The 12,430-nt window shown below is 49.1% G+C and overlaps 1 protein-coding gene across 2 annotated transcripts in view; it reads left to right on the top strand.

Moving 5' to 3' along the window:
* The window catches only part of LOC128830654 (granulocyte-macrophage colony-stimulating factor receptor subunit alpha-like), a 33,394-nt gene extending 21,283 nt beyond the window's left edge, over positions 1–12,111 (top strand). For both annotated transcript variants that reach the window (XM_054016523.1, XM_054016524.1), the window contains 3 exons: positions 3,528–3,563; positions 11,015–11,144; positions 11,748–12,111. In XM_054016523.1, the coding sequence (XP_053872498.1) occupies positions 3,528–3,563; positions 11,015–11,144; positions 11,748–11,761 (180 nt within the window). In that variant the 3' untranslated portion in view covers positions 11,762–12,111. The remainder of the gene's footprint in view (positions 1–3,527; positions 3,564–11,014; positions 11,145–11,747) is intronic.
* Positions 12,112–12,430: the final 319 nt, after the last annotated feature.

The following is a 12,430-nucleotide window of genomic DNA, read 5'->3' as shown; positions in this document are numbered from 1 at the left end:
TGTGCGCTCCACAATATCTGTGAGAGTAAGGGGGAGACCTTTATGGCGGGGTGGAAGGTTGAGGCAACTCGCCTGGCCACTGATTACGCGCAGCCAGACACCAGGGCGGTTAGAGGAGCACAGCAGGGCGCAGTGCGCATCAGAGAAGCTTTGAAAACGAGTTTTGTGACTGGCCAGGCTACTGTGTGAAACTTCTGTTTGTTTCTCCTTGATGAACCCTCCAACCCCCCCCCCCCGACCCGGTTCACTCTACTTCCCTGTAAACCAACCACCCCACCCCACCGTCCCCTCCCCAATTCGAGCACCGCTTGCAGAGGCAATAAAGTCATTGTTATTTCACATTCATGCATTCTTTATTAGTTCCTCACAGAAGTAGGGGGATAATTGCCAAGGTAGCCTGGGATGGGTGGGGGAGGAGGGATGGAAAAGGACACACTGCATTTTAAAACTTTAACTCTTATTGAAGGCCAGCCTTCTGATGCTTGGGCGATCATCTGGGGTGGAGTGACTGGGTGGCCGGAGGCCCCCCCACCGTGTTCTTGGGCGTCTGGGTGAGGAGGCTATGGAACTTGGGGAGGAGGGCTGTTGGTTAAACAGGGGCTGTAGCGGCGGTCTCTGCTCCTGCTGCCTTTCCTGCAGCTCAACCATACGCTCGAGCATATCAGTTTGATGCTCCAGCAGACGTAGCATTGACTCTTGCCGTCTGTCTGCAAGCTGACGCCACCTATCGTCTTCAGCGCGCTACTTGCTCTTTTCATCCCGCCATTCAGCCCGCCACCTCTCCTCCTCCTCATGTTCTTATGCCTACTGCCCACAAGCTGAAGTTTGGCTCCTGTTCTTCCCTTCCCTTTACAAGAGGGGAAGCTCTGGCTGGAACAAGGATCAGCCTCTCAGGCGGCCCCTAGAGAGTCAGCTCTAAAGGCTCAGTCTCTCAGAATCTATTGCCTCATCGAAGGGTTTACCTTCTACCCTTCTTCCTGGGGCATATTGCTTTACCATCAGTCAGGGCGGCTTCGGGAGCTGTGCATCTTGCGGCTGTCTCCTCCTCGGCTGGAGTCCCTTTGTTGCCAACAGTCTCTAGCTGGAGCAACCTTCTTCCTTTTTACTGTCCCTTCCTGTGGTAGGTTTCCCTCCTTTAAGCTCCTCCCACTCCAGGCTGAGCAAGCCTTGCAGGTGTGTCTTGTTAGCATGAAACAGGCACAGAGGAGATAATTAGCCTCTTCCATACCAGGGTGAGGGCATGTCCCTTCATATACCCTACCCCTCAAGATGGGAAAAACATTTGGGGTTGAGTTGTCTCCAACCCTGATCTGTGAAAAGAAATCTGCGTGAGCATGGTCCGTTCCCACCCAGTATCAGAAACTATAAGATTGAATGAGGGTTCGTATCCCTGATGGACTGGACCCAGCATAGGGGCGCATGATCAGTGATCAGGGAAAAGGGGCTGTGCAACAAGTAATACCTGAGGGCTTCTACTGCCCATTGGATAGTGAATGCATCCTTTCCAATGATGGAGTACTACTTTTCCCTTGTGAATAGCTTCCTACTTAGGTAAAGGTCCTGGTGTTGTCCCCCTTCAAAGTCTTGTGAAAGGATGGCGCTGAGACTGACGTCCTAGGCATCAGGGTGTAATATGAATTCCCCAGAAAAAAAGCAGGGCTGAAGAGCATGGTTCCCTGACAGTCATGTTTTCAGTTCTCTGAACGCTTTCTTGCACTTCCCATCCCAATGGATTTTCTTAGGGTTGTTGCCTTTTATGAAGTCTATAAGTGGGGCTGCAATTGAGGCTAAGCTGGGGATATACCACTAGTAATATCCTGCCAGGGCAAGAAAATGTCTGACTTGCCTCTTTGTCTGGGGGACAGGACATGCCTACACCTTATCAACCACTAGTTTTGCCAGGCCACCTCCTACGCATTATCCCAGATAGGTCACTTCACTCACAGCCACCTTACATTTCGCCAGGTTGGCTCTAAGTCATACCTCCTATAATGCTTTTAACACTTCCTATAAATGCTGTAAGTGGTCTTCCCAGGTGGTACTGTAGACGATATTGATGATGAATGCCTGTGGTGGGCCTGGTGTCGCACCACCCCTTTGTGGCAGAGGTGGGATGGGGTGTCGGAACCTTGCCACTCCCAAGTTCACGTGCTCGCCTCTCTGTGGGTGGCCCGATGTGGCCTAATGGCCTCTCTCCACACAATCACCTGTTGGGCAGGGTAGTGTTCCCTAATGGCCAGAGTCCATATAAATCGCTCCCCACATTGGAGCAGTGTGGCCCAATGTCCAGAGTCCATATAACTCTTTCCCTACAGGTGGGGTAGTACAGCCTAGTGGCCTGAATCCACGTAACTCACCCCAAGTGTCAGGGTAGTGTGGCCCAATGGCCCAAGTCAATATAACTCCCCACTTGCAGGCGGGGTAATACAACCTAGCGGCCAGAGTCCACAAACTCGCCCCAAGTGTCAGGGTAGTGTCGCCCAATGGTCCGAGTCCATATAATTCCCCCCCTCACTGGTGGGGTAGTACGGCCTAGTGGCCAGAGTCCATGTAAGTCACCCCAAGTGTCAGGGCAGTGTGGCCAAATGGCCAGGGTCCATATAAATCATTCCCACCGTTGGAGCAGTGCGACCCAATGGCCAGCATCTATATAATCACCCCCATCAGACAGGGTAGCGTGGCCTAGCAGCTAGAGTCCATATGATTCCCATGGTGGGGGGGGGTGGAGTGGTAGGGGGACCCGGACCTGCCCTCTCCACTGGGTCCCGACCCAGGGCCCTGGTAGTGGCAAGTTCCCCTTGCCACCAGCTCGGCGGGGATCCACCCAAAACACGCCGAGCGTCTGTGCAGCTCTAATGCTGTTTTCCTCTAAAGTTCCCCTGGGTCTGTCAAACCAGACAGAATTGATCAGTTTGGCAAAGCAGCTCCATCTGCTGTGCACCTAGGCAGAGTACATGTGTCTATGAAAACATAATTTGCTCCTGAAGTCTTTTCCTCTATGCATCACTACATGTCAGGGGAGAACTCACTCAGACCATGCTTACAGAAGAAAGAACAAAAGGCAAACAAGAGTAGCCACATATGGAACCCAAGGAACCAGCCTCAGCCTCCTCTTTCTTTGTGATGTCACCGTTAAACAGGACAAGGGGGAGGGAGACTTTAATTCAGCACCAGCATCATGCAATTGCTTGTCTAAGGAAGGAAGAAAGGAAGAAGATTTAAGTTTCCTTTCTTTTTTAACCTGAAATGCAAGAAGCACAAACTTTGACTAGAAACCAAACTCAGGCGAGTTATTGGAGCAGACTCACCAGGTTTGCCAGTCATTAATTACAACCAAGGACATCTGTATGTGATAGGAGGAAACTTATTGCATAATATTGGAATCTTAGATATTGTAAATTCTATTTGCACCTTCTTCTGAACCAAGCTAGTAAGTAAACAATCAAAAAGGAAAAGAAAGAAAGAAATCGGGTATTACAAGGTAGCAAAACAAATAATAAAATAATAAACTTTTCTTTGTCTTACAGGCCAATCCCAAGGAAAGCAGCAATGAGTGTCCTACGGTAACTATTCTCTTCTCATACTAATATATGGTCTTGTCCTGGCTTAGCATTTACTCTACTACAGTGTAAAATATTGTTACTAGTGCCTAAATAGTTTTGGTGTCAATATAACACTCAAGTAGCTGTCACTGGGGTTGCTGGAGGGGTCATACTGAGATTGCTCAATCAGGGCCAACTGCAAAGAATGGGGCAGACGATCCCCAAAACAGTTGGTTTATTCTTCTAATTCGGGTCACCAAATTAGACCAAGCAGTTTCTGCAATACCATACTGGTTATCAAGAAGCTAAAATAGAGTTCCCCTTAAGCAATCCAGCCTTTGGCTCCCACCCAGACAGCCAAGTCTGTCAAATATGGTGAGGATTACTTAAAATCTTATTCGCCATATATAAAGTTCTATCAATCCCAAGAGATTGGACACATTAACCACCAGGTCAATGAATATTTCAGATTTTACACAAGTACACGCTTACAGCCAATTCTTATTAGCTAATTTAAGATTTATTTAAAAAGAAAAGAAAAAGTTACTTTGGATAAAAGATCATTATACATATGGAGATGAATAAAGTTCTTAGGTCAGTTTCATAGCAGAAATGGTGAGCTGCTGATTTGCAAAAAGTCCTTCCAGAATCACTTTAATAGCCAGTCCATGTATAGAGTTTGTTCAAATTCTTCCATAAGAATTTGCAGGGACAGTCCAGGGTATCTGGAGATCTCAGTCTTGTAGCTTGAACTTCCGCTGACGAAGTTTAAGCAGATCTGAGAGTTCTTTTATAGTTTGCTAGCAGGCTATGACACAGCAGGCATTCCTTGGATGAAGAAGAGGTAATATACATTGTTGCTTTGAAGTAAATCTCTATTTCCTAGGCACACACTGGTAACGAGCTGCATTCATTAGCATAAGGTAATTAACCATTCAAGTAGTTCATAGGTAGTTTACTACAAATTTCAAAGAGAAATAAAGGTAATGGTATTATAACAACCCAAGTTTCATCTAAATGTTAATATTCCTTTTTCATCCTTGAATCAATAGAATATAACAGACAGGAACAGATGTTTAGCATCCACAAGCTAATCTGGTCACATTTTTAACATCTAACAAGATCTAGGTAAACACAGACAAATACACTCAGTAGCTTCTTCTAATTTTCTAACAATACAGGTTTACATTTTAAAGAATTTAGTCTACTTTAACAAGGCTTTGATAACTATCTACAAGGAATGGCCCTGTTTACCATGGACATACTTATCTAATATGTCCTTAAGGTTGATTTTGGGTCACTTAGCCTGCTCATTGCTTAACCCTCACTGACTCAGTGTCACAGTAGCATACTACAAAGTATCTTTATGTTTCAGTTTTCTTAACCCATTGTAACGGGGCAAGACTCACCCCTGTGGGGCCTCCTGTTGGTTGTCCTGGGAATTAGCTCTTTTGACCCAGAGTGCCCTCAGCAGGGTGGTGCCTCACTGCCGCTGGCCCCCGTGTCCCTCCCAGACCCGGTGCTCCTTGTCGGTACACCCGCTCTCTTGGTCTCCCCCACCCAGTATCCCCACCTCACTTCAGTCTTGGGCTACTGCCAGTCACCATCTAGCCTCCGCTCTCTGGTGCAGACTGTAGTGTAAAAGCCACTCATCACAGGCAAGGGGGGGTTGGACCGGCTGCCTCTGCCTACTCTGGGCTGCACCTTTGCAACTTAGTACCTTTCTGGCCTTTGACATGGCCACACCCTGGGCTTTTCCAGGAGGGAGCTCCCCAGCTTCCTTGCTCTATTCCCCAGCCCTGCTCCCCTCAGGTACTCTGTTCAGCTTCCCAGCAGCCAGGTCCTTCTCTCTCTAGAGACAGAGAGAGACTGACTCTGCTCCTGGCCCACTGCCCTCCTATAAGGGCCAGCAGAGCCCTGATTGGGGCGTGGCCACAGTTGAGCCTGCTTCCCCAATCAGCCTGGGAACTGCTTGCTCCCAGCCACAGCCCTCTCCTGGGCTGTTTTAAGCCCTGTAAGGCTGGAGCAGGTGACCACCCCACTACATACACCCCTCCTCAAAACCCCCACCCTTGGTGGAAGGGGAACCTCTTGGCCTGGGCTCCCCAAAGTTGGCACTCCAGGGCTGCCCCTCCGGTTCCGCATGCTTTCTCTTCCAGGCCTCCCAGCTTCAGGCCATCTCCCAGGCCTGTGCCTTGGCCTTCCGATGGGCCAGCTCTGCCTCTTTGAGCTGCACCCTCAGATCAGGGTCCCCAGGCCCTCTTCCTTCAGGGTCTGGGTCCATTTCATCTCTTGTTCCTGGACCACTTGGGCCTTAGCCTCATGCTGGGCCCTCTCAGTCTGCGTTTCTGTACTGGTGACCTGCCTGGCGATGGTCTGAGTCCCGACCTCCTTCGGGGTCTCCTCCATCCCGGTTACCGCCTTCTCCAGCTTTGGTCCTTCCGGGCCCACTGGCACCTCCTCTGGCCACCTCTCAGGTCCTCCGAAGATGGCTCAGTATCCAGCAGCTCCAGCAGGCGCTCCACCTCCGTCCTGCCCGGGGCTTCTCGTGGTCCATTTGGGGTTCGGTCCCTTTGCCGGGACCGACGTGGACCTTTCACATCAGGCCTGGGCATGTCCACTGCATATGGCCCTGTCGACCACAGGCCCAACAGATCTGCAGCTGCCCGGCTTCCCTCACCCGGTGGACTTTCCTAGGGACCTGTCCTTGTCCCTGTTTGGGCTGCAGCGCCCTGCTTCCACCCCAATAGGGACAGTCCCGTCTTAAATGCCCACACCTGGCACAGGCATAACACGTCTTCTGTTCCACGCCAGGCCTCCTGGCCCTGGCGCTGGGCTCCTCGCCCGGCTCTAGGTAGTCCCTCCTAATCTGCCTACAGAGGAGCTTTATCAGGGCCCGATGATCCTCTGCCAGCTGGGCAACTGTCCATGGAGGGCTCATTGCACCTTCCACAGTCCATTCTGGGTCTCCCGGACCCCCTGCAGGTCGTCAGCCCCCTTCTACTAGGGCACTGACCTCGGGGCCCAGCCAGGGACAACACCCGGGGTCTCCCCATAGAAACCTCCAGTGTATCCAGGATCCATCATCCCCTGTTCCTTTAAGTCCTGGGGCAATAGTCCCACTGTCCTTCCTGTGCCCCTTGTATTGGGGGTGGACCACCTATGCCCGCATTCTCCACCACTGTGTAACAGGGCAGGACTCACCACTGCGGCGCCTCCTACTGGTTGTCTTGGGAATTAGCTCTTTTGTCCCAGAGTGCCCTCTGCAGGCTGGTGCCTCGCTGCTGCTAGCCCCTGTGTCCCTCCCAGACCTGGTGTCCCTTGTCCTTGGGTGCTGCCCCCTGGCAGTATACCCGGTCTTTGGGTCTCCCCACCCAGGGGAACCCCCACCCACTATCCCCACTATCACTTCAGTCTTGGGCTACTGCCAGTCACCATCTAGCCTCCGCTCTCTGGTGCAGACTGTAGTGTAAAAGCCACTCATCACAGGCAAGGGGGGTTTGGACCAGCTACCTCTGCCTACCCTGGGCTGCACTTTTGCAACTTAGTACCTTTCTGGCCTTTGACATGGCCACACCCTGGGCTTTTCCAGGAGGGAGCTCCCCAGCTTCCTTGCCCTATTCCCCAGCCCTGCTCCCCTCAGGTACTCTGTTCAGCTTCCCAGCAGCCAGGTCCTTCTCCCTCTAGAGACAGAGAGAGACTGATTCTTCTCCTGGCCCACTGCCCTCTTATAAGGGCCAGCTGAGCCCTGATTGGGGCATGGCCACAGTTGAGCCTGCTTCCCCAATCAGCCTGGGAACTGCTTGCTCCCAGCCACAGCCCTCTCCTGGGCTGTTTTAAGCCCTTTAAGGTCGGAGCAGGTGACCACCCTGCTACAATCATATTCCAAACTGTTAGGTCAGAATCAAAGATATATGTAATCTGGATGGACCCCTAAAAAATTTTATATGGAGGTGCAGACCCCTTTGGAAATCTTAGATATAGTCTGCAGACCCACGGGTTGAAAGCAACTGTTCTATGGTAATGACAACCTTTCACGGACCCCATATACATAATCTTCAGACCCCAAGGGGTCCGCGGACCACAGATTGAAAACTACTGCCCTAGCACATCAGGTAATTAATTCAAAGATAGAACATCATCTAACTTTCCACACACCTTTCAAAACCTTCCATTTTCTATTGGTTTCACACACACACTGATACAAATAAAATAAATTCTGTCTCTATCATAATTTGATGTTGTTTTGCAAAAGGTGGGAAACAAATTTTATTTCATTCTTTGCAATACTTTCCCATGTATAGTGGCAAACAAATAACAACAAAAAACCCAACACCAAAAGCTCAGGACAGTTTAAATTGGACGAAAAAAACTTCAAGCTGTCTAGGAGCTTCAGTATCTTATTGAGTGGGGTTCCAATATATGCCAAGATATTCATTTTAACAGGAATCTGACCTGTGTACTTCACCTCAATCCAGAAAGTCTTACATCTGAAGAAGTGAGGTTCTTACCCACGAAAGCTTATGCTCCCAATACTTCTGTTAGTCTCAAAGGTGCCACAGGACCCTCTGTTGCTCAATCCAGAAAGCCATCCAAGAGTTAGCAAAACCATATCTTAAAGGAACTAAATCCTAGTAACATAAAATAGTGTAGGTCTTTATGATATATACGTATGAGTAATTGGGTGGACTCAAACACAGTAATGTCTAGCAGAGACTGTGAATAGCATTGGGAGGTGTACATATTGGGTTCCGGGAAGTGGGCGGGCAGAAGCCCGCCCACTGCTAAAGGATCCCCCCCCAGCCTAAGGGGAGGATCCACAGGGCCTGGAACTCAAATAATTACGGGGGACAACTAATGTAAAAACAGGGACAGGAGTGTGGTCAAAGGGTCAAAAGAAGAGAACCAGACGGAGACACCGAGCAGAGAACCCCGGACAGCGCCCACTGCTCCTCAAAGGCATCAAGGGAGCCAGTGGACGCCGCCCAGAGGAACTCTGCCCGGATACGTGAATGGACAGAGGATCGGAAACAGGCCCCACAGTCACAGGAACCTCCATCGGCCAACCTCCTCTCATTGGGAGGTGTAGCAGGGCAGTCACCCCACTCTGGTTAGAAAGGGGTTATAAGCAGCCAAGGGAGGCTGCTTAGGTAGTCAGCCACAGGTGTGGTTGCACGCAATTAGGGCACAGCTGGCCCTGATAAAGGGGCAGGCTGAGCAAGTGGGAGAAGAGACTCTTGTTCCATCTGGGGAGCAGAGAGGACTAGGCTGCCTGGGAGATCAAGCAGGGTACCTGAGGCAGAGCAGGGCTGGGGAAGGGCAGGCAGAGCTGAGGAGCTCTGGTCTGGTGAGTCCCCAGGCTGAGGCCTTGCTAAAGGCCAGGGGAGCTACTAGGGCTGCAAGGAGGCAGCTGGAGCTAGAAAGGCAGCAGGTCCAACCCTTGCCAGGGCTGAGTGGCCATTACAGACTGCAGTTAGCCCCTGAGAGAAGGGGCTAGATGGCGAACGGCAGTAGCCACTGAGGCAAGGTGGGTATAAAGGGTTGGGATTCCCCTGGGAGGGGAGGCCCAGAGTGTGGTGGCACTGCTGTGGAGCCGCACCCCAAGGTAAGGGGCACTGGGGTCTGGGAGGGATGTGGGGCCTGAAGTGCTACTGGGGCGGGGGGTCACAGGAAGCAGGTACCGACAGGGAGACACTGGCCAGCAGGAGGCGCTCTGAGGCTGGAATTGAGCTAATTCCTGGACGACCAGCAGGAGGCACCATGCCAGTAAGTTGGCGCTCTGTTACAGATGGCACAGAGAATTAATCCTTGCATCACTAAGCCTATGGTGTTGTGATAAAATAAACAGATATGAATTTTTCTATAGTTCACCTTCCTTTTCTCCCTTTGCTTAGGAGACATAAAAGCAAGGAAGGAAACTAGGAAATCTTCTTAAAGCACAAGAATTTAAGTGAAAGGTTACAACACTGAAGACTTAAATGCAGAAAAATCTTCCAAACAGAAAAATGCTATGGTGGGATGGTGTACTGTGTTTTGCATGTTGCATATTTTTTGGAAAAATTCTGGCATTTAACCATTGTGACAGGATCCCCGGGATACAACCTGGAACTGGGGTACCGCTGTGCACTCTTAATTCTCCAGCTGCAGCTGTCTCTCACAATGCTTTGCTAATGACAAGCAGCAAACCCCTCCAGACACTCAGCACAACAGCGTGTAGACCCCCACACCCAGCTAGATTGCATGAATGCTCCCAGAGCCACTCATAAACACAGAGAAAGGCACCAGCCAATTCTCCCCAGCCTTACACCCCAGAGTTGTACTGTCTTGCCCTGGTCAGAAGCCTGATCAATGTAGGTTTATTACCCAGTCTGCCCCTCCCTCAATGTGGAGAGGACAACGCACCAGCCTTTGTAAACTGAGCACTTTCCCAAGCACTTCAAGCAAAATTCACCTTTTTAGGTAAAGTATAAAACAGATTTATTAAAGAGAAAGAGAAGATTTTAAGTGATTATAAGTGGTAGGCATAAGAGACCAGAGATAGTTACCAAAGAAAATAAAAGATAAATGCACAATCTAAATCTTAAACCTTAATACACTAAGCAGTATTTAGATCAAGCAATTTTCTCACCCACTGGATGTTACAGTTCTTAATACACACTTCTCCCTGAAGCCTGGACCAGTCTCCTCAGATGAAGCCTTCATCTTCTCAGCATTCTTGTTGCTCCCACCATAGGTGGGGGAGGAGAAAGGCAAAGGCATGCTGCCACTGTCCCCTATTTTATATCCTCAGTCCAAGTGCCTAAAAGACACTTGCCCAAACACGTTCTGGTGGACTTTACTGAGTCACTGGGTTGAGCAATCCCCCTGGTGTGGCCTTGTGCAACTGAGTCATAGAGTTGAGCTGTCCCCATTGTGTGGTGCTCTGGCAGCTGTCATTGAATTGTAAATCCCTTGATTATAAGTCCCCGGTTGATTAATGGTCATTGAACACCCTCCTGGGCAGGAGTCCTTTGTATGTCACTAGCAAATTTACAGCATATTTCAGTAACCCTACAGCAAAATCTCATAACTTCATACACACTGGTGATATACATATTTGGACAGAACAAGGAATTTCAGCAGATTATGACCTTTCATATGATATCTTATATGGCATGCTTTGTATGAAATATCACAACTACATATGAATGATGAATATGGGGGTTTCAGGGTGCCATTTTGAGGTACAGTGTGTCACAACTATATTCTGTTTCCATAAGCAGGCACAAATATATCTTTGTAAAGCTGGGATCAACAAATGAAAACTTGCATGTAATATATACAATGAAGACAAGTACTTAGTCTAACTATTCTGTGTTTGTACAGTGTCTAGCACAATGGGGTTGCATTCTTGGCTGGCCCTTAGGCACTACCATAATACTTGTTGTTGTTATTATTATTAATAATAATACTAATAATTGCCTTGTTTTTAGGTAACAGGAACAAGCTACATATTTCCGAATTACAACATGAAAAAAAAGTACACCTTGCAAATCAGAGCAAAGGGAGATTTATGTCTCGTAAGCCAGAATTGGGGGGAATGGAGTGAGCCCATTGAGTTTGGTAAGGATGTTGAGTATTTCTTTTATTTAATTTTCCCTCGGTAATTATCTGTCTGTTTCACTTACTGTCTCACCTTCACAGACACAAACAAATCTTAATTCTATTCAAATATTTTATTCCTGCCTGCTGAGAAGGAAGTGAGGGAGATTATTATGTACCTTTTAATCCTTGGGAAGCACTCAAATACTATGGTAATGAATGCCAGAAAGAGTTAAGACTGAAACAGCAATAAATGCTCAGCTACCATAGTTATGAGTGTGGCAATCATGGTAAGCCAAAGAGTACATGGGGCTGGTTCTACCGCATTCATATCATGTGGGAATGGTTTCAAACTGCAGTGCCCTCCTTTCCCATAGCAACCAATGCTAGTTGTGTTTGCCATTTAAAAGGAGGGGCTGCAGTTGCCGTTTAAAAGGAGGGGCTGCGGTTTTGGAGTGGATGTGCACACACACATGCCCCCTCTCCCCTATATGTGGCTATTCTCTGGGATGATCCCTTTTAGACAAGCGCAAACAGCCCAGCATGCCCAGAGTCTAATGTGTCTGGGATCACCAAAGAGAGGCTATTAATGTTCCCTTACAAAACTTCCCCTATTTCAACCAGGTGACCATGAATGATTTCACTCTCCTGAGGCTGACACAGAAAGATAAAGACCGAATGTTGCATGAATTGGACCAAAACCCAGGACCATTCGCTGCCATGCTTTGTGCTGCAATGATTCCAGACCACTTGCTACTGGCTTGGCGTGGTAAAGTATCCTACCGTGGAGGACGAAATAAGGCAGCCCTCCCCAGAAACCTTCTGCAAAGGCTTTCAGAGTACCTCCAGGAGAGCTTCATGGAGATGTCCCTGGAGGATTCCCGCTCCATCCCCAGACACGTTAACAGACTTTTCCATTAGCTGTACTGGCCGCAAATGCATCCCAATTGTTCAGGGGAAATCAAACATTAAACACAATTGCTTTTAACCCGTGTAGCGTCGTTAGAAATGTGCACTCACCAGAGGTGCCTTCTCCACTTTCAGGGTCTGGAAACCATAAGCCCTAGGAATGTATTGGCTCCAGGGTGAGGAAAACGTCCTGGCTGCCAGGGAGAAAAGATTCTCCACTTGCCTGCTGCACATTCTTCTCCTTTTCCTCATCCACAAAATCCTCATCCATGTTGTGTGAGGCTGCCACCTTGCAGGTGTCCCCAGACAGTGGTGGGGTACTGGTAGGGTCCCCCCCTAGAATGGCATGCAGCTGATCACAGAAGCGGCATGTCTACGGCTCTGACCCAGAGTGACTC

The sequence above is a fragment of the Malaclemys terrapin genome, chromosome 1, assembly GCF_027887155.1.
Source record: "Malaclemys terrapin pileata isolate rMalTer1 chromosome 1, rMalTer1.hap1, whole genome shotgun sequence".
NCBI classification, from domain to species: Eukaryota; Metazoa; Chordata; order Testudines; family Emydidae; genus Malaclemys; species Malaclemys terrapin.
Note: the sequence above shows the minus strand (reverse complement) of the source record. Positions and strands in the feature narration are given on the sequence as shown.